We start from the raw sequence: 23,348 nt of genomic DNA, 5'->3' as shown, positions 1-23,348 counted from the left end.
ACAATAATTTTAGCCATTGAACCAAGCCTGCTTGGCATCCTTGGTTTATATTTTTACAGTACACCAAAAAAGCAAAGCTATATTCTTACCAGCTTCAATTAACTCTGTTTTAAATATTGATTTCCAACAATTTTTTTTAAAAGCCAATATACACATAGCACATAAGGACAGAGATACAGTAAATTTTGCAAATGCGTAAGATGTTGATGTGTTAGCTACAGCAAAACAAATCAGTCACTGATATCATTTTAAAACTGTTTAAGCCCCTGAAGGATTAGAGGTAATGGCTATGTTACAATCAATCTTTTTTGAGAAAACACCTTCAATCCAATTATCTGCCCCCTTCACGTTTACTGCTGAGCAGAAGTGAAAGGCAGGCTCCAACGTCAAGTGACGTCAATGTCATAAATAAAAATATAGCAGCTTCAGCAGTTTAACTTAAACTAAAATGTTTGCTGATTTAACAGCTTTGAGATGACAACTGTAATACGAATTTAGGACAAAAAGTACAGAACTTCCATTGTTGCTACCCTATGATAATTGGGCCCAAACTTTCATAATTTTCAAGATGATGAAATGAATCTTATATTAGAAGATATTAAGAATCAAAACTGGCTCTATAAGTTGCCTTAATAACATTTTTTTTGGCCTGTATAAACTAACATCTACCAGAAGTGACAGCATTCTACACCTGGTCATGCAAGACCCAGACTTATACCATAGGGGCACATCTGTCTGCAGAATTGCACCACGTATATACATTTTTTACAATAAAATAAAACTAGACCCAGTAAGATGGAAAAGGGAAAAGTTCCCGGAAAATGCAATTAAGTGGCTACCAAGTTGCAGCAGCAGGGACTCAATGGTGATAAAACTGGATTCTTATTACCTCCCCCTGCCCCCCCCCCCCCATATCCTAACTTGGATCTTATATAATACCAGTAACTGAAGTTCTTTGAGCGGTCCATCTGTGCAGTTGGATGCACATATTTAAACATTATACATATTATGTACCCTCTGATACACATCTGAGAGAAAAAGAGGCAAAAGTCCTTGACTTGCCCAGGAAGTGGAGCTTACACTATCAAACTTAAGAGCTTGAAGTGATTATGTTGCAAGTGCCAGGAATTATCCCTGACACTTTAGAGCTCAGTATAGGAGCATGGGGCCGAGCATTTGGGGGAAGTGGGCCAGATAGGTCAAAGCATATAGCAAATTTGTGTCTGGGCCTAACCACAGAACCTGTTCAGTATCAGGGGCTCAATACTACAAACGATACAGTACTCAAGAGAAGGTTTTTAAGTATAACCACAGAATAACCACAATCAGATACAAAACATTTGGAGTCAGGGAAATTTCTTGACTTCTGAACATCAGCAATTCTTCAACATTACGTAGGAAATACACACACAAAAAGACAACTGCAAGCCCCAGCACTACTTCCTTTAGAAATGAAGCATTACATTGCAATGTACCCAGTCTGTTCTGTTTCCTCAGCAAAATGCTACAAAAGAATAAAATAGACAGATTGGACCTCACAAGGTCTCATTATCAGCAAATGAACCAGCTCAAGGAAAAGAAACCTTAGCCATTCTAACAGAAATAAGGCCCCTTTCATCTCAACAATACCAAACACACCTTAAGATCTACACTCAAATTGTGATGTAAAATCTATATACAAGACTTTTCAGAGAATTAGTCTAGCTATCTATTGTGTCCACATGGAGTAGTCACCTTTTGGTGGTGTTCCCCCACCCCCAAGACTGCCCTGAAGGAAAGATACAGTGTGCTGTTCCAAAGACCTTTACTAACTATTACTGCGTATCATACAAGATCTTCTTAAACTTTATCTGACTGCTCTCCTTCCCTCAACCAGCAAACTTCTCCAACTACTACAGCACAAGTTGGAACAGGTTGGCTGGTACAGGCCTTAGGTAACTATGCTGAGAAAAAAGGTGGAACAGAGCTCGATTGATGACTGTGGGGAGAGAAACAGTTTAAAATGATGATGGGACATGTAGTAATAATAAATATTAGTCTGAGATATCAATGCAGTATGTTGTGGAACATATAGAAGAATACAGACACCTTTCAGGATATAAGACAGATAAGAAGAAAACAAAAATTCCATTTTTTTTACATGGCAAGAAAAAGAAGTTAAGAAAATTACAGGATGAACAATAACTTCAAATCCAATAAAATATTTGGGAACAAATCTGACTGGCCAAAATGACACACTATTTACAGACAATTATTATAGAACTTGGACAACCATACAAGAGGATCTAAGTGCACATTTGGATGAAGGAATACATTATTATCTATGGGCTAAAAAACATTGAAATCAACTTCAGTACAAAACAAACACCCTCTGATTAGAGAAGGATTATTTAAAATCTGGGGAAAATGTCAAAGAAAAATCAGCCCTTCGGTATCTCCATTAATGCCCCCATTGGAGGCACATTATGACAAAATGTAAGAAAGAGTAATGACTCAATAATTTATGGATAAATGATTAATTCACAAGGAAAAATAAAAACTTGACAAAAACTAACAGATGAAGGCAAAAATATACAGTGGCTATTATATTCACAACTGACTTCAAGACTGAGAAACAAAATAAAAGCAACAAGTGGAACGATCAGGGACCTAACAGAATTTGAAAAATTGATCATACACCACAAAGAACATCTGTTGGGATCAATATATAAAATATTATTGCAATTTGATACAGAAGAAGAAAAAGTAAAACCATGTATGATCAAGTGGGTGCAAAATTTTGGAGAAAAATTAATATGCAACAGAGGGGAAACTTTATGGACTATAAAATAAAATAACTATAAAACATTGGAAAGAAATACATGACATAATGCAAAATATTTTGAAAATAAAATTTGCTCTGGATTCAAAGATCATGTTATTGGGTATTTTGCCCAAAAATGTTGCAAGAAGTTTTTAATTATATGATAATGGCAGCCAGATTTGCAACAATCGGCAGGAAAGTTTATTGTTGCCCTAGATGAGAATGAGAAGGCAAACTAACAAACTATGTTAATAAAAGCCCAATATCAGAAGTTCAAGAAAGATGGGGAAAGTATTATGCATATTATAATAAAGATAAGCTGTGAAAGAAGTTGAGAAGAATACAGCAGAAGTTGCATAACTGTAATTAATTGAAATTTTTGTTTAGATTTGAAATATTAGTTGAATTTTGAGACCTATAGAATTAGAATTGTGAAATCATGTATTTTAAAGTTTTTGTCTTGTTTTTTGCTGCATATCTTTTTTTCTTTTGTCAGTTTATGTATTTTTTGTAATTTGCAATGTATGCTTTTTTGTTATATTTTGTATTGTTTAATAATAAAATTATTCTATAAAAAAATGGAGATGTACCCAGCCTGAGGCTCACACAAGACTACTTAATGTGAACACTTATTTTTTCTGAACACTATTTGGCTGCCACCTTATCAGAATTAGAACAATTAGAATGCGGGGTGGAATTTATCAGTTTCACAAAACACATGAGAAACAGTAATTCTAATCCACATTAGGAACTGTAAATATGGAACATGTGAAGGCTACTTTTCTGAATATAGAATTAAAAAGTGAGATACATGTCTTGCATACATGATAGTGTTAATCATTTCAGAACCATCTTCTTTGTTAACCCCCCCTATTTTGTCTAACCATTCTCTATGTGTTTGTGTAAAGTGCAAGGATTTTCAAGGCAAGAGACAAATAGAGGTGGTTTGCCATTGCCTGCCTCTGCATAGCAATCCTGGATTTCCTTGTATGTGTGGGGTCTCCCATCCAAGTACTTAGTAACCAGCATTAAGAGGCAGCATTAGGAAAAGCCCTTAGCCTCTACTAACTTCCTAACATGTACTTCCTAACATGGACACAGACTCCAGATCCAGAGACTGCAATAAACCAAGATGCCAACTCTGTCCCCATATTCACTCCGAAAACACAGTCACTGGACCTAACAATACCAGTTATACCACCTCACTTTCATTCATGTGTTCCTCTCCCAACGTTATATATGCTTTTAAGTGTCAGCAATGCCCTTTCTTTCTCTAAACTGGACAGTCCCTAGGTAAACAGTCCAAACAGGTCCCTAGATAAAAGAATAAATGGACATAAATCTGACATTAAAAATCACAACACTCAAAAAACAGTGGGTGAACATTTTACTTTCCAGGACATTCCATTACTGGTCTAAATGTGGCTGTCCTCAAAGAAAGAAGCTTCAAAACCAGATTATAATGTAAGATTGATGAACATGAATTCAGGTTCAGAACAATGGAACCCACAGGGCTGAATAGAGACATAGAATTCTTATCTCACTACAGATACTAATTGCTTCTCTAATCAAGCTGCACTTTATCTTTACATCCTGACTCCCTTCTACGCTTCAAACCATCCCCCCGCCCCCCGTAGGAAGCCAATTGTCATGAGCAACACCGCACATAGTCCCAGAGCTCCAAAAAAGTCCTTTCAACAGTGCAAACAGAGAAAAACCTCTCTTCCTTTCTTTGTATGAGCTGGGATCCAACACCATGGGAAAGCAGAAGCCAACTCCTGGGCTGGAAGTCCCTGGGTGGAAGTATTAGAGGTGCAATGAAGATCAAGGCTATCAACATGTTCAACAGGTCGCAAGAAGAGAGAAGTGAATGTTTAATATGCTTGTGGAACTATACAATTTATTGTTTGCTGTCTGGTAACAGTCTTGAGAAAACCTTACGAAACAGGATTTCAGCTTGTGACCTGTTGAGGAAGAGAGTTTTTCTCCATTTGTTTTGTACTAATTGCTACATTGTTATATATTCAAGCACCCAGCACTTTATATGTATAAAAGAGATTTGTTTGTATGAAGAAAGTGTTTCCTTGTCTGTACGGTGCACTTTAAGGAGTTTTGGTCTATTAGACCTCTACCACAGTAGGTTCTTGTTTGCTGTTTGAATCTGACGGTGGCAGGTTCAGTTCCAATGCCTTGACTTTTGTTTAGCTTTTTTACTGGAGGTTCAGAACTGCTGTGTTGGATCTTAGATGAAGTTGGAGCCGGTTGGGTCAGTTCCAACACAGGCTTCATAACTGAGGCAGGACCAGAGGAACTGTGCCAAAGGTCAGTCCTGAGGAGAGGCTGTGGGGCACGCAAAGGTGAATATTTCTGGGACTTTTCCCAGAGTGCCACTTTTAGTCTTTATGCTCTTTCAGCCCTGGTCTTTGGTGGAAATTGATGGCAAATTTTACACTTTGGCACATTATGTACCACCAGGGCTTTTTTTCAGCAGGAATGCAGGGGAACAGAGTTCCGGAACCTCTTGAAAATGGTCACATGGCTGGTGGTCCCGCCCCCTGATCTCCAGACAGAGGGGAGTTTAGATTGCCCTCCGTGCCGCTTGGCGGCGCAGAGGGCAATCTAAACTCCCTTCTGTCTGGAGATCAGGGGGCGGGGCCACCAGCCATGTGACCATTTTCTCTGAGGGCAGCGCACTGAGTTCCAGCACCTCTTTTCCCAGAAAAACAGCCCTGTGTACCACTCCTAAACATTAAAATAGACAGAATGCATGGTCAGCTATCTGACATTTTTTGTACCACACTTGGTGCATTTTTAAAGAGTTCTTTGATCAATGACAAGGCCATTAGATGGACAGATGATGACCTAAGAACAGAGGCTGGAAAAGCTGTCCTGGCAGACTGTGAAATTCAGGCTTTTCTCTCTCTGTTTTTTGACTTTTAATCCAGAATTATCATCAGAAAAAAATAACTTGAAACCTCTGTATCCCGACCAGAAGAGACTAAAAACTTGACAAGGATTAGAGAGATCAGAAGAGAGCTGCGATGAAGTGTCTATTCTCCACCGTGACAGAGAAAAAACTAAGAGAAATTCTCCCTCCCCACAAATGCCAAGAAAAAGATGGGAAAATCCAGGCATTGCGCTAGGGCCAGGAAGCACCTCAAGAGTTCATTAGAGCTCTAGAAGTTTCTTCTACAGCAGGTGTGTGCATGTGCAATATCCATGTGGAAATGCACTGCAACTGCAAAGATGAAAAGCTCCTTTTCCCAAGGGTATGTACAGAAAGACAAACCTCTCCTACAGAAGAGTGCTCCCTGTACAAATGTCTAGAAGGCTCCAGACATTGCTTTACACAGGTAGAGAACTGAAATGTGAGACTACACAAACAGTGAATTAAACTGAAAGGAAAGCACATGTTGGTTCAACAACCTAAGAAGGTTTTTCTGTTCTACAAAAAACTGCATTTTCAATTTTGAAAAGTTCGTATTATTATTATGTTACGCTCACTTAGACCAGGTTTAAAGGATTTAACTAGGGCTTATTTTTCCAAATGCACTTCAAGCTACTCATTGAAAGTGTAAACAAATTGGACTGAGTTAAGAGACTACTCTCCCAAAGTTATTAAAAATGTGTGAACAAGCCCTTAGTATTGTACAAATCGCTTAGAAAAGTAGTCCTGATCTAAAAAACAGCTACAGGCAAGCCTGTTATGGGAGCAAAAGCAACTTACAGACAGCAATGTGATCAAGCTTCTACTACTGAAGGAAAATAATGTATAAAACAAGGAAGTGGTTATATTCCAGTTCAGCAATTAAGGAAACATCAGAATTAAATATAGACTATTTTGGAATATATTTCCACAGTCTCGATCCTGTACATGTATTATTTATGTGTTAAGTGCACCTTGAGCAAAGCATACTTCAAAATTTTTGTATTTTAAGTCTTCTCTGAATTCCTAAGCATTTTAGCTTGTTTCTCTCCCTAGTAAGATCTGAGAATTCTCAAATCAAAGAAAATGTGTTAAAAGACCTATTATGAAAATGTTTTAGGCATATTATGCTACATGTAATATATAAGCTCTCCAGTGGCAAAGCTCACTTTTCAAAGGAACAAGCCAAAAATACAATGGTCCAAATATGAGAAAGCCATAAAAAGATATAACCTAGATAGTGAATCAATTAGTTTTTAATAACTTTTATTGAAAGTAAATATGTAGAGGATTAAAGGCCAAATCATATATGCACAGATGGCTATACAACTATTCTGTCATGCACTGGTGCCTGATACGTGATAAATTCTCCTAACCACGAGACAGGGTGATACAGATAACCAAGCCATCCTGAGGTGAGAATGGTATGGTTCCCTGTAGGTGCTCAGAGTGTGATGGGCGTGTGTGTCCTACCCACACAGTCAGGCTTTTAGCTTGCCACTGAACACACAGGATGGTTTGTGGTGGTATGCAAGAAATCTACTACTGGGCATGGAGGCACTCCCTTATGGCACTATGAGTACAAGCAATGGTTCATCTGAGGGGCCAGATTGTGGGTGATGCAGGGGAAGGCGAGCAGGAAGATGGCATGGTGGCCGCCATGTTGTGATGGGGGCGGGGGATGACCAGGGGCAAGGGAGCACGCCCATGCACATCCTGCGCAGGCCCCTCATTTGGGAGGCTGGCCCCTGCCCCCTCAACACTTGGCCCATGGCGGTCACTTTTCCCTGGCACTGAGAAAGGAGGAAGAGGAGCCCTAAATACTCTGAAACACTAGAGGGGGCAGTGAGAAACTCACCCTCCACAGGCAGAAATCCTTCCAGGCTTGCTAACCTCCAGGTAGGCGATCTGGAATTGCAACACATCTCCAGATTACAGAGATCAGTTCCCATGAAGAAAATGGCTGCTTTGAATGATGGCATTATGACCTGCTGAGGTCCCTCCCCATCCCAAACTCCAACCCCGTATCTCCAGGAATTTCCCAGCCAGAGTTGGCAACCCTAGAAGAAATGCTCTGGTGAATCCAACTCACTATGTAGAGAAGGGATGGAGGAGGAAATAATCTAACCAAAAAAGGGTGTCCGTTGAGACACAAAAACACTTTGTGTTTTTCTTTCTCTAATTACAGTATTCTGGATATAACCAACGTGTTATGGTAGATTTTACTTGGGATAAAAGCAAACAAGACTTCAGGGAGGGGGGACCCAAGAGAGATAATATCAATGCTGTGAAGAAAGATTAAGGTCATTGGCTTGCTTTGTCAAAACCCAAGATTCCTTCATCCAGATATTCAAATTCTACAGGTCTACAACATGGAAATTATGTATGTTGTGCAAAATTAAGGTAATGTGACTCTACAAGGACAATACACCTCTTTTAAAATGTTATTTGATGTGCACAAGACTGATAGTTCTGTATGCAGACTGATGCTATTCATGGCACATTAAATACTCTGTCTCAACTACAATGTTGTAGCACAGGAGACAATGGTGCTCATGGAAGATTGGCTAACAAGGGAGTTTAAAAAGCCTGTCTAGACCTCTTACTTTTTAAAGCTACAACCCTATACACACTCATTTGGGAGTAAGTTATATTGATTTCATTGAGATCAACTTTTGCGTAAATATGCACAGATGTATGCCCTCAGAGCCATTAACAGTCACTGAGCTCCCCTTTCACAGGAGCTTTAATTTCACAGAGGTTGGAATTATTCTTTGGGAGATCTCCTGAGAGCCTTGCATAAACCACCTTGAGTTCTGCAAAGAAGGATGGGATATAAATACAATAAATAAATAAATATTTGGGCTGTGTCGTTTTAGCTGTGCCCCTATCTAAAATAATTAGGTGTTTGTACATAAAAGCTCAAAGTGTTCTGAGGAACTTGTCTCATCAAAGTCATCATGACTAGAGTTGATCTTACTTGTAAAAAATTTTGCATCTACCCAGGTTAGGAATTTTTAAATCTATACTTGAAGTAGCAATCATTTCAAATTTCAAATTAAATGCTAAGAATGCTAAACCACAGGTTTCAACCATAAAATAGGAGCAAATCAAACAGCAAGCATACATTCCAGAGACTGTTCAGTTTTTCTCCTCTGGCTGGCCTAGTAATAAACTAACCTTGGAAAACTGCCATGGAGGCACTGCTTCTTCTGCTTGTACAAAACCTCAGAAAATAATTTTTAAACTAATTTTTTTTAGTGTTAAGCTGGGTTTTCAACATGTCATCCAAGTACAATTCCACTTCTACCGAAACCACAGTGCCAAGTTTAAGCTTTCACAGTTGAAATAACTCTATACTTCTGCTGCATGAGGTAGCTATTCATATAGATGGAAAAAACAAGGCACACAACAAAGTGATTTGTCCAAGTTTACACAGCAAAATGGTGGCAGAACCAAGTTAAAATCTCAACTGTTACAATTTCCGTTTTGTCTAAATAATGTTGCCACAGATTTAGATACAATGCCTTGAGTGATCAACTCTGCTTCAGATGAATGAACAGTGACCCCTTTTTAACTAAAACAGCTAGAAAGAAATCAGATGACAATAAATACAATACAGATAAAAATGTTGGGAATAAAAAGCAGCAGAGATTACATCTATGATTCTAAGCACAGAACAGAGAACTTTCAAACATTCTTTCAAAAGTTAAAATACTAGCACAGACTATTTTAATATGGCAACAACTGGAAACCAGAAGAGAGAAGAATATAACCCTAAAACCATGCCATAACTTTTGTCTGGCTTTAATAGCCACTCGATTTATGCTTGCCAAAGATTCCATCCTTTCATTCAGGTGAACGGTGGGTCTTCTAACATCATATTGTACACACTGGAGATTCTCTGAAGTTTTTATTGAGGCCTTCTTTTCTTACTCTGGGTGGAGCAAGTGAAACCCTTTCCTTTTTTACAAGCATCAAAAGTGCTAGGAGCCCAGTGTGATTGCAGGAGTCCTCCCTCACACTATGCTAGTTTCAGAGACACTTGGAAGACATCAAGATGTTTCACTACTTTTTGAGCATCCTCTATGCTCAGGCTTTGAGAACGGTAGGAGTTCTTGCCTGACAAAAAGGTATGCTCACCCTGGCATAAGGGTTAAGGTATGCCATTTGATCTATTTGCAACTGCCAGTTTCTCCAGATGAGTTTTGGCAGCCATATGCTTCAGCCTACCCACACGTATGTATGGTGTCAGTGACTGGGGTGGTGGGGTAGCATTTGATCTGGGCCAAACCTCACACTGTCCCATACTTCCTCCCTCCATTAACACATCTTCCCACCTCAGTGGATTTGCACCAATTTATCTAGGTACCTTCTAACCACGTCTATTAGCAGGAGCTAACATATAGGCAACTTAATTATTCACTGCTCTTTTTTCAGTTGTTGTCATACTTCTTGGGGGGAATAATTGATGAAGTTGTCAAATCCAGTATTGATTAATAAAGCAACAACAACACAGCAACCAATTCCAGGAAGAGGAATAATCTCAGAATCACAAATGATCAAAGGTTGGAATAGTAAGGAAGAAAAGTGAAATGTAACAAGAACACTGGTTGCAGGCACATTTTCACCTTGATGCATCCATCATTTCTGAAGTTTAATAACCTTTGAAAACAAATACTGGTGTGCAACATAGCATTTTAAATATTGGGACTGAGGTTACAGTAAAACTACAGTGACATAAGGTACCTGTGGACAGAGGCCTAGATATAGCCACATTACCTACTGCAGTTTTGAAACGGTAATGAAGACTGCAAAAAACATCAGAACAGAAATCAGCAGCTCTGTGTAGCTGAAGTACATGCAGCTATACCCCCTCCCCCCAAAAATATACAAAATAACCCCCATAAAAATCCTACTCATGTTTGTGGCAGACACAGCACAAGTGACATGCCCTCAAGCAGTATCTCTCTAGTTCACTCATCTTCAAAGTGCATTCTTAGTGCAAGAAGTAGAACTGAATGGAAAGAGGCTTACCAACCCCTAGTGGATTTCATGCTAGGACCAGAAGTCCTGTTTGAGTTCATATGCTGTAGGTTTGTGTGTTTTGAGTTTGGTTCTGCATAGTGGAATGGTGCTGTCCTGGCTCTGACCTTCAGCATCCATGTCCAATAGTGTCTGCTCCTCTTCCGGCAGTCTGACATGAAACGGAAGCAGTGCAGGCCTCTCTTCGACAGTGCTACTGCTGCTGGCAAAGCAGGAGTCCAGGTTACTGGAGGTTTCAGTACTAGAGCTATTAGCAGAGGATTCACCCCTTGCATTACTGGGTGAGATGGACCACCATGGGTCAAGCCGCTGCCTGTTCGAGGAAGGGCGAGGCCTAGGCAGAAATTCCAAGGTCTTGGGTCTCTCCAGAGTAGAGTCTTGCTGAGCATTATAGCGCCTGGGGGTTGGAGGAAAGATGAGATTGGGGTCTGGCAGTCGAGGGACTTCATTTGCACCCTGACTTGGGCTGGGTGTTTTTAACACACCTACTTCCCCCACCAGGAAAAAGAAATGAAAGGGAGAGAGGGAGAAGAGAGAAACCAAACAGTTAGACGACACTGATGAAGTGAGACACTGGGTTCATTTAGTAAACAGAAGGTGATGTCAGACATAAGGTGTTTTATTATTATTTTTTTATTAAGGGCAGGCTCACTACACGGCATTTGCACCCATCCTCATGCTGACTCCTGCAAGTCTGAATGACAGTGCAGGAGGGCACAAAAGCCCGAATGGTGGGCACATCCCCAACAAGAGAATGTTTAAGCCTGTTGCACAAGTTCAGAGAACAGTATACTTCTGGAGAATTATTTCCACACTCGTGGTTGAGAGCTAAACTGTACAATCAGCAGTGTAGGAACCAGCCATCTGGATACAACCAGAGACAGGGGAAACTGGAACACAGCTCAACTCCATTAAAAACAAAATAAAAAATATAGAATGAGGGTGATTTGCCTCAGCAGTATAATATTTTTCAGAACAAATAAAGATTCTGAACGCTTTGGTGTTATAGCATAGAACTGGCTACAACTCCAGTTCATAAAGTTACAGACTTTCCTGCTGAAATAACTGTGTCCAATCACTGACCAACATATCCAAAGACAACCAAAGAATGTTGTGGAATCTGAACCTACTTTCCACAGCCATATACGTAAAATACTGAAATATTTCAGGAAAAGATACAGGTTTCATAATTAAAACATGGGGCATGTGCTCAGAGGCTCCCATTTCAGTCAGAATTTCTCAATTTGAAACGGCAATGGGATTTAATCTGGAATATGTTTCATTATTAAGGGGCAGAATTGAGGAGTTACCTTTTTGCCTTGTGGAGGAAAACCCTACAGCTGGAATATTATTTATGCACACTTAACAAATTAAGAGAATTTTTACAGTATTTCCATTGACAAATACGAACAACTGACAGACATGGTTCATACTTTTTTATTATGATTTTTGGCACAAACTGGGCTGGTGGAAGAGAAGGAAGATCTCATATGGGTGGCAATAACTATTGGAAGAAAAACACTGAAAATGTTTGAAGAACACCTGAAGAAGAGGACAGCTAGGGATATAGATTATGGGAAGCATGAAATATTAACATTTTATGCAACATGGAAAAGCAATAATGTGCCTGGAGAAAACTGGAACAAGGGGGAATAAGAGAGTAAGGAAAACTACAACTGGCAGCTACAATTTAAGAAAAAAGGATGCTGAAAGTATAAAGAAACAATGATCTGAAAAAAGTAGTCACTGCTAAAGAACCAATACGGTGCAATGGATTGAGAGTCAAATTAGGACTTGAGACATCTGGGTTCCAATACCGTCTGCCATGGAAACTTGCTGAGTGACCTTGGGCCAGTTACTATCTCTTGGCCTAACTTACCTCACAGGATTGTTGCAAGGGTAAAATAAAGGAGCATCATGTACACTGCTTTGAGCTCTTCAGAAAAAAAGCTGCATAAAAATGTACTGAACAGAGCTTCTTATCTGTTGTTCCTCTTATAAACACCTACAATGAGTAAATTGGCTCCTAAACTACAGCTCCACCCTCAACATAGGAAAAGTATCATCAAACTACTTCAGTCACCAACTTTGTTCCCCCAAGAAAGATACATTTTTGCTTCCCCTGCTTACAGTTAGTCCTTAAGCAGCATAACATGGATTCATACAAATTAAAACAGGGTTGCAATAATCTGTAACTGTTGTTCATCAAATGGTCTTCTGTGCAGGCACACATGAAAATTCCTAGCACTTTCCAAGATGCATGGAGAGTTCCCCCTCCCCTCAGGGCAAACAGACATTTTCATGTCAAAACAGCACATGACGAGGAGAGAGGACATGCTCCTCCCTCAGTCCTCTCATTGTTGCTATAGAGAAGTCTGGCATGCAGTAAGAAGCCCACAGCAAGGAAAGGAGGGAGAGCTGTTTATATATTTTATCTGGCCAATTATTCCATAGGGGGAAAACTGGAAGGGGGTGGGGGTGGGGCCATTTTTCAAGCAAATGCCACCAAAATTGCAGAGGACCTAGTCTTTACTATCCACTAAAGGTCCTTCAAGTTTCAAGAAGATTGGACTGGGTTCCAGTTCTATGGACTCCCTAAACCAGGAACCTCCAGCCACTCTGGAGGAAATTCCATGGCTTTCCAGGGCAAAGAAACCTTAACCTAACCCCTGACTAAAAGCCAGTCCCAATGCTAGCTGAACCAACAAAATTCACCAAAACCAAAATTCACCAATGCCAAACCATAGAATTCCTGCAGAACCAAGCCAAATCAAGGGACACTTCTACAAGCCTACCAGAACTAGTGTCACTCAAAGATTCCAAGCAGAACTAAGGACCAATGCAAGCATGACCTACCATTAAACCAGCTATTCCCACCAGAACCAACATCAAACCAGAGAATTGTAGGAATTTAGCAAGTGTTTTCATTTCAGTCATGAAAGAGTTAAACTGTTTGTGTTACCTACTTAATTAGTAAACATACTTTGAATGTAACCATTAGAGCTTCGAATAAGATTCCCGCCATAGAAAGGGGAGTCACTAACATAATGAAGTAAGACTAGGATTTTCTATTGGGCAGTTAGTTTATTGGGGCAATTAATTGATGCTATATACTGAAGTTTTATTGCTCTTTGTTCACTTTCACTCTTACTCTCACTCTTACTTACTTCTTATCTAGCAAGATGTAGTCAGCTTAGCAATTTATTATTTTCTCCAAATGTAACCCAAATTTTTATCCTTTAGTAAAGCAATTTTACAGAGCTACACTGGAGTGTGTGTGTGAATCTATTCTCATTACTTCCAATGCGCAATCTTTGCACAAACTCTGCTATATTTTCCTACAAGGTTATGGCCTCCAGATAAAATAATGAGAATAACTCCATGTGTTAGCTAAAAGAAGAAATATTCCTTTTTGGCTTTTGTAAGTTTGAAGGTCTCCTCTCTTCTGCGCTCACTCCCTCTTGCTGTGGAGCTTCAGGAGCCAACTTGAGGAATCACCCTGACAACTTCAGCCCAAGGAAAGAAAGAAACGTGCATCTGAAAAGAAGGGACATCTAAGTCGTCCACATCAAAGGAAAGATGAGTACCGGAGCCGCAGCAGCTGCCGCATCCACCACCTCAAAAATTGGTGAGGAGATAAATTCCTTTAAAATACCTAATTTGAATCAAACCAACTTTACAATTTGGAACAATACTCTAAAGCTAGCCATCAAGGCAAACAAAATGCTTGATCTTTTAACTAAAGATCCACCTCCCGGCGATGATCCTCAATTTGAGGAATACTCAACGAAAAATGCAAAAGTGATGTTTATGATTGTTACCTCCCTAAATGAGACTTACAGTCCATTGGTTGATCAGTATGAAACTGCAAAAGAGCTGTATGAAGCAATCCGAGAGAAAAATCTTGGCAAAACTGATGATCAAATTAGAGACCTGAGATTAAGTTTGTACACGATCAGATATAAACATGGAGAAGACATGGAGTCACATATTAACAGAATACTCCAAATTATCAGTCAGCTCCAATCTGCGGGCAGTACTGTGCCTAAATCCGAAATTTTTGCAGCTATAATGGGAAGTCTCCCTGAATCATATGAGAGCCATGTTACAGTCTTGAAAAGTATTCCAAATTTGACCATTCCATCTCTTACTAAGAGTCTGATGGATGCAGCAAGGAAAAAGGAAGCTAGTAACTTGAGCGAAAGTTTTTGTGCTTTCAGAGTATCAGAGAGAGGAAACAGAGGTGATGTAATTTGTAATGTCTGCAAGAGAAAAGGGCATTTTGCAAGAGAATGCAGGATGAGAGACAATTTACCCAGAGGCCAAGATGAGCCCAGAGAACAAAGAGGCAGCCATTATCACCACAAAGGACCACGTGGTCGAGGGTTGTTCAGAGCTAGAAGTGCTGGCAGAGGGACAAGCAGAGAAAGCTTTTCTATGAGCAAAGAAAGATGGAATTCTAATTCTAGACACAATGTTTGTATGATTAATGATGAATATGATGCAGATTTGAATCATTTTTGGCTACTCGACAGTGGATCTGGATACCACTTATGTCCAGACTTTAATTGCTTTATTAATTTTAATAATCAACCTAAAGTTAGTCTCCACCAAGTTGATGGAAGTGTGCTCCAAGTGGAAGGCACTGGTACTGTGAATTTAAAGCTAATTGATCTTAATGGGCATGTTAATTTCCTAACTCTCAAAGACTGCCTATATGTGCCCAAAGCTACCGAGCGAATAATTTCCCTTGGCAAGATGCTCAGTGCCGGGATCAGGATAGAAACAAACAGTACCGGAACCTCAAAGGTTATTTTAAAGGGACATGATGCTGAGATTCCTATTGTGAAATTGAAAAATTGTTTGTACTTGAGAACAGAAGTTGATAAAGTTGCAAGCCTGAAAGAGAGAGAGTGTCAGCATAGAAACTGCATTTTTGGTTGGCATCATCGTTTCGCCCATAAGAATGTTAACTCTATTCAAAGGCTATTAGAGAACAATGGAATTGTATATGATGATTGCAAGGCTATTGAGGAAACCTGTGAGATTTGTCTACAGGCAAAGGCTACCAGGCCAAAGAGCAAACTGCATCAGAAAATTGAGACTACCAGACTCCTACAGAGAGTTCATTCAGACTTAATTGGTCCATTTAAGAGTTCAATAGATGGACACAGATATATTTTAACCTTTTTGGATGACCACAGTCGTTTTGCAAGTTTACACCTGTTAAAAACTAAAGATCAAACAATAGATAAATTTAAGAACTTTGTGGCTACTGTGAGAAATCAATTTGGGAAAGCTCCAGAAATCTTGCATACTGATAATGGAAGTGAATACTGTAACACTGAATTCCAGAAATTTCTTGAGCAAGAAGGAATAAAACATGAGAGAACAGTTCCATTTAGCCCATACCAAAATGGGGCAATAGAGAGATTCAATAGGTCTCTGCAAAACATGGGCAGAAGTCTTTTATTTCAATCAAAGCTCCCTTACTTGTGCTGGTCAGAAGCAGTAATGACTGCAGCTTACCTGTATAACAGAACGCTACACAGAGTAACTGGACAAACTCCATTTTTCCGCTGGTATGGGAAAAATCCAGGATTAAAGCATATTAAATCATTTGGTGCTAAAGCTTATTCATTCATCCCTAGGGAAAGAAGGGGCAAGTTGGAACCCAGAGCAGAACTGGGAATCCTTGTGGGTTATGCACCAAGAGGGTACAGAATCCTAAACCCCAAAACCTTTGAAATAAAAGTTGCTAACACTATATTCTTTGATGAGAAGCATGTGTTCACAGGGAACAAAGAACCTGATTCAGCAATGCCACCAAGCCGTGAAATAGAAGGTCCATTCTTCTGTGATCTGGTTTCGAGGTTGCCTGTCGCTGATGCTGATGCCAATCTCCAGGAAGGACCCAAAGAAGCCTCACCTTCAGAAGGGGCAGAGGCAGGGATCCTACCACCAGAAGGGGAGACAGGTGAAACCTGGCCAGATGACACAGAGACAGAGACCAAGGTGAGGCGCTCAGCAAGAGAAAACAAAGGTGTGCCACCAGTGAGATACGAATCTTGTGCTAAAGTGCAAACTGCTGATGAACCAGCAGACTGGGCTGAGATGCTTAAACTGCCTGAACATGAAAAAGGCAAACGGATTAATGCTGCAAAGGAAGAGTTCAACTCACTTCACAGGAACCAAACCTGGACTCTAACAAAACTGCCACCTGGAAGAAAACCCATTGGGTGCAAATGGGTATTCAAAGTGAAACACAATGCAGATGGAAGCATTGACAAGTACACAAAGCACGACTCGTTGCCAAAGGATATACACAGAAACCTGGAATCGACTTTTCTGAAACTTTTGCACCAGTTACAAAGCATTCAACAGTAAGAATCCTACTAAGCGTAGCAGCTTCCAGAGGTCTACATATTGGACACCTTGATGTTAAAATAGCCTTTCTCAACGGAGAGCTAGATGAAGAAATCTACATGACTCAACCAGAAGGATTTAAAGAAAAAGGCAAAGAGACTTTAGTTTGCAAACTCAACAAAAGCATCTATGCACTACGTCAATCTGCCGGAGCTTGGAATGAGAAATTAAGAAAGCTACTATCACAACTGAATTTTAAACAGGGTGAAGCTGAACCTTGCCTATTTACAAGGATTATAAATGGACAATATCAATATTTGCTTTCTTTTGTGGATGATTTAATACTATGTTGTGACAGCAGTGAACAAGCCAAAGAAATTGTTAATCAACTAAATAAGGACATTGAGATTAAGCAGCTGGGTGAACCCAGCAGTTATTTGGGAATGCTCATCAAGAGAACCCAGAATGGAAGTTTTCTTCTAAGCCAAAGACACAAGATCATGGAACTCGTGGAATCACTAGAGATGCAAGATGCCAGACCAAAGGGAACACCACTGGATCAAAATTATATCAAATACCATGATGGAGTGCCACTAAGAGACAATGTCAAATACAGAGAAGTAATTGGAAAGCTTCTTTACCTGAGTAAAGTGTCAAGACCAGATATATGCACAGCGGTTGGGATCCTGAGCAGAAAAACAAGTGCACCCAACGAAGCTGACTGGGAAGCAGTCAAAAGGGTAGTCAGATACCTGATTGGATCAGCAAACCTGAAACTAGAATTTTCACCATGTGATCACCCAATCCTAGTGGGATACATGGATGCCAGCTTTGCTGAGGAGATAGATGACTACAAGTCAACCAGTGGATACCTTTTCTTCTATGGAAACAACTTGATCAGCTGGACAAGCCAGAAACAAACTCTCATTGCCACATCAACCACTGAAGCTGAATATGTGTCTGCTGCACAAGCCTGTGATGAGCTTGGATGGATTATCAACCTACTGAAAGACTTTGGAATAGAAGAACCAAGACCCATCATTCTATTTGAAGACAACTTAGCTTGCATTGCATTAACCAAGAGTGAAAACATCAAAGGAAAAACCAAACACGTAGTAGTGAAACATCTCAAAGTGAGACAACTGCAACAGCAAGGATTAATAGACATTAAATACTGTCCTTCTGATGAGATGGTCGCTGACATACTGACCAAGCCGCTCAACAAAGCAAAGCTTGAACACCTACGCAAGAAGATTAACCTTCATGACTTCCACTCCAACACCTGAGAAGGGGATTGTAGGAATTTAGCAAATGTTTTCATTTCAGTCATGAAAGAGTTAAACTGTTTGTGTTACCTACTTAATTAGTAAACATACTTTGAATGTAACCATTAGAGCTTCGAATAAGATTCCCGCCATAGAAAGGGGAGTCACTAAGCATAATGAAGTAAGACTAGGATTTTCTATTGGGCAGTTAGTTTATTGGGGGCAATTAATTGATGCTATATACTGAAGTTTTATTGCTCTTTGTTCACTTTCACTCTTACTCTCACTCTTACTTACTTCTTATCTAGCAAGATGTAGTCAGCTTAGCAATTTATTATTTTCTCCAAATGTTACCCAAATTTTTATCCTTTAGTAAAGCAATTTTACAGAGCTACACTGGAGTGTGTGTGTGAATCTATTCTCATTACTTCCAATGCGCAATCTTTGCACAAACTCTGCTATATTTTCCTACAAGAATCCCAGTATCCAACCTAGGAAACCAGTAATACCAAGGCAGCAGCCAGACCTGGCAATGGTATACGGCAAACCGATAAGACCAAATCTAGGGGATGTGCAATCAGCTGAGGATAATAGAGTCCCCTCTACAAAATTAACCAGTCAACCAGAAATTATTCAAATTCAAAGTGTATGCAATGCATAAATCACATCTGGTTTATATAAATTCATAAATATACGATTCATAAATAAGAATGCAATATTCATACAGCCTCTGACAGATACAGTAACCAACCACTTTTATCTGGGAGTATATACAGTCAATAAACAGTCAATAAAGTGCAGGAAGTGCAAAATAGACAGCAGGTGGTGGTGTGTCCTTCAGCCGGCGTCTGCTCCCAGACGTCCTTGCCCTGCAGACAGTCGGCCGTTTCCGTTTCACACGTGCCATCTTCACACTGTGCTTCCTCAGTGGCACACAATTTACTAAATGCAGAAGAAAACAGGGTTAACATACCTGTAACTTATGTTCATCGAGTTCTTCTGTGCTGACACACATGGGGACTGCGCAGGCGCAGGCCAGCCGCCGGAGAATTTTCTAGAGCTTCCATGGCTCCGAAGGGGCCGTTTGTCGCGCGCCTCAGCGACCATTTTCCCGCCCAAACGGTCACGTGATCCTCCAGCGACCAACGGCCCCTTCCCTCAGTTCTCCCTTGCCGCCGCTTGACCAACACACTTCAGCCATAACACCTTAAAAACACCAATTTCCGTTACAGCCATCACAATATCGTGCATTGGAGTTCACAGCGGGGTAGGAGGGAGGGTTGTGTGTCAGCACAGAAGAACTCGATGAACATAAGTTACAGGTATGTTAACCCTGTTTTCATCTTCGTTCTTCTGTGCCTCCACACATGGGAGTGTACCAAGCTTCACACAATAAGGAAGGCGGGGGTGAAGTCCAACACAATTTTATTAAGCAAACAAGAACAACAATAAATAGATATGCATATATACATCTATGTAAAAATACTGTGTAAGGACACATAAATACTCAATATTTACATATATACACACCCCCAGGTACATATATACACTTGCACTCAAGGGTACCCAACAGGTACGCCAAGAAAGTCATTCCAAAACTCCCTCAGGAAAAAAGGGAGTGTAAGACAGCCTTGGCCACAGATACATCCTGCTCCGCATTGACATCAACAGCGTAATGCCTGACAAAGGTGTCTGCAGAGGACCATGTGGCTGCTTTACAAATGTTAACCAGGGGCACCCCCCTGAGGAGTGCCGAAGAGGATGCTTGGGACCGCGTGGAGTGGGCTCTGACATGAAGCGGGCAAGCCACCCCTGCCAGGGAATAGGCCTTGCTAATGGCCGTCACAATCCACCTAGACAGGGTCTGTGAGGAAGCCCTGCTACCCTTGTCCTTGGCCCCAAAACATACAAACAGGTGAGGACTGGAACGGAATCCCTTCGTCCTATCCAGGTAATAGGCTAGGGCCCTCTTCAAGTCTAGGGAATGGAGGGCCTTTTCCCCCTTAGAGGAAGGTTGAGGAAAGAATGCAGGCAGTGAGATATCCTGCGAGAGGTGGAAGGCGGACACCACCTTGGGCAGGAACCCAAGGCAGGGACGCAGGACCACCTTGTTGGGATGAAACACAAGAAAGGGAGGGTCAGACCGCAGTGCAGACAGCTCACTGACCCTTCTGGCCGATGTGACGGCCACCAAGAATGCTACCTTGTAGGATAGCATATCCAAAGGGCATGTAGCCATAGGTTCAAATGGAGGCAACATGAGACGTGAGAGCACCAAGGACAGCGACCACTGAGGCACTGGCGCCGACACAGGTGGGTAAAGATTGTACATGCCCTTAAGGAACTGGCGGGATTGTGGGTGAGAAAACACCGTAGCACCCTCTACTCGGGCGTGAGCAGCTGATATCGCTGCCAAGTGTACCTTGAGGGAGGACACCTTCAAGCCCAGGCCACGCAAGTGGCACAAATACTCGAACACAACCCCCAAGGGACTGCTTTCGGGCACCACTCCTCTGGCAAGTGCCCAGAGCTCAAACCTGCGCCACTTGGCCGCATAAGCGCGCCTAGTGGATGGCCGACGAGCATTCAGGAGGACCCTCTGTACCTCGTCAGTAAAGCCTATCGGGGAGGAACGATCCGCCAAGCCGTTAGGTGCAGCTTCCTGGGATCGTGGTGGACTAGGCTCCCGTTTAAGAGAAGGTCTTGCCGAGGGGGCAGACTCACATATGTCCGTTGGGACATCCGCTGGAGCTTCGGGAACCAAACCTGCCGTGGCCAGAAGGGGGCCACTAGGATGCAGTCCGTCCCGTCCTCCTCTATCTTGCACAGGACCCTGGGAATCAAGGGGAACGGAGGAAACATGTAGTGCAAGCCCTGCGTCCACGTAAACTGGAAGGCATCCCCAATAGAGAGGGGGTCGCTCCCTGCCCTGGAACAGAACGTGTGGGCCTTGGTGGTCGCCGCAGTGGCGAACACATCTATCACCGGATGACCCCACATCTGGAAGATCGGCCCAACGCACTCTCCGTTCAGTTCCCACTCGTGGTCTAGTAAAGGGGCCCTGCTGAGGGCATCTGCCCGGGCATTGTCTGACCCAGCCACGTGTATAGCACGGAGCGACACGCCGTTCTTGATAGCCCACTGCCAAGTGAGCGTGGCTTCCCGGCACAGGGCCATGGACACTGTGCCCCCCTGCTGATTCACGTAGTACATGGCAGTCGTGTTGTCCGTCTGCACCAAGACCTGACGATTTCTCAGCAGTGCTGTAAGAGACACAAGTGCGAAACGAATGGCCCTTAGTTCAAGCACATTGATATGGAGGGTCTTTTCCCTGTCAGACCAGACATCTTGCACAGACACATCACCACAGTAAGCCCCCCATCCCAACAGAGAGGCATCAGTGGTAACCGTGATGTCATGGTGTTGATACCCAAAAGGGGTCCCTCTAAACAAGTTGTCATCAGACAGCCACCAGTCCAAGGAGGAGAGGATGACCCTCGGGATAGAGAATTTGAGGGACGGAGGGTGCAGCAGAGCATCGTACCTCCGCACAAACCAGTTCTGGAGAGGGCGCATACGCAGCCTAGCGAAAGGCACCACAGAGGTGGCCGCTGCCATATGCCCTAGTAAGCACTGGATAGTGCGCACAGACTGGAATCGGTTCCTTTTAAACATGGACACTAGACCCCTTAGGGACCGAGCCCTCTCCAAGGGGAGCAGGGCCTTACCCTCCACAGAGTCTAACAGTGCACCAATGTAGGACACCTTGCAGTTGGGCACCAGCTTGGATTTCTCCAAGTTCACCAGGAGCCCCAGGCGTTGGCAAGTGCTAAGTACCAAGCCAATGTCCTGCACCAGCCTAGACTCCGATTCAGCCACGATGAGCCAGTCATCGAGGTACGGAAAGATGGTACAGCCTTCTTCCCGTAGGAAGGAAACCACAGGGGCCACACATTTAGTGAACACTCGTGGGGCAGTGGACAGGCCAAAGGGGAGCACCTTATACCGGAAAACCCTTTGCCGGTAAACAAAGCTCAGGTATTTCCTGTGCTCCTTCCGTATGCCCACGTGAAAGTATGCGTCTTTTAAGTCAAGAACCGCAAACCAATCTCCCTGTTTCAGTAAGGCGATCACAGCCGCCAACGTAACCATTTTGAATTTGGTCACCTTGAGGAAGGCATTAAGGCCCCTCAGATCTAAAATGGGACGTAAGCCCCCATCCTTCTTCGGGACCAGGAAGAACCTAGAGAAGAAACCCTTTACAGAGTCCTCATAGGGCAATTCTTCCACAGCACCCTTGGCCAAGAGCGACACGATCTCCGCATCCAGCTCGGCCATAGTGTTATTGACAGCTGTCAGGGGTGAACTGCATCTAGGCAGCTCAACAAACTCCAGCCCGTATCCCAGTTCAACAATAGTTAAGACCCATGAGTCAGATGTTATTGACTCCCACTCAGAGAGGAGTGGACTCAGTCTGTCCGAAAAGTTCGGGGATACGGCTGGCGTGACCCGTCAGTACTGCCTCCCGGCGCCCTGCTGATCCTTCTGCTGGGCCGGTTGCTGTGCCGGACGAGGCTTGAAGGGCCGACGCCTCCTCTGCTGTTGTGCGGGAGGGTAAGGCCGCTGCTGGTAGGCAGGATACTGTTGGTAGCCCGGCCGCTGTTGTTGGTATCTGCCCTGGTAATGGTAAGGGCCAGACCGGGGAGCGTACCGTGACCTGGAGGAGGGCTTGTCCGCTGGAGCCAGACCCAAAGACCGCGCCGTCTGCCTGTCCTCCTTTTTCTTCTTCAGGGTCTCGTCGGTGGACTTGGAGAACAGCGAGTCCCCTTCAAAGGGCATGCTCTCCACCCTGGAACGCACCTCTTGGGACAGGGCCGTCGACCGCAACCAAGAGTGGCGCCTGAGGACCACCGCCGACGCCATCCCTCTAGCAGCAGTGTCA

At 42.3% G+C, this 23,348-nt stretch overlaps 1 protein-coding gene across 1 annotated transcript in view; it reads right to left on the bottom strand.

The window, feature by feature from the left end:
- Nucleotides 1-10,787: 10,787 nt before the first annotated feature.
- The window catches only part of MAP3K9 (mitogen-activated protein kinase kinase kinase 9), a 90,263-nt gene continuing 77,702 nt past the window's right edge, over nt 10,788-23,348 (bottom strand). Inside the window, exon 11 of the mRNA XM_054971609.1 lies at nt 10,788-11,260. Coding sequence (XP_054827584.1) covers nt 10,788-11,260 — 473 coding nt within the window. The remainder of the gene's footprint in view (nt 11,261-23,348) is intronic.

This window comes from Eublepharis macularius, chromosome 2 (assembly GCF_028583425.1).
Source record: "Eublepharis macularius isolate TG4126 chromosome 2, MPM_Emac_v1.0, whole genome shotgun sequence".
Taxonomy (NCBI): domain Eukaryota; kingdom Metazoa; phylum Chordata; class Lepidosauria; order Squamata; family Eublepharidae; genus Eublepharis; species Eublepharis macularius.
Note: the sequence above shows the minus strand (reverse complement) of the source record. Positions and strands in the feature narration are given on the sequence as shown.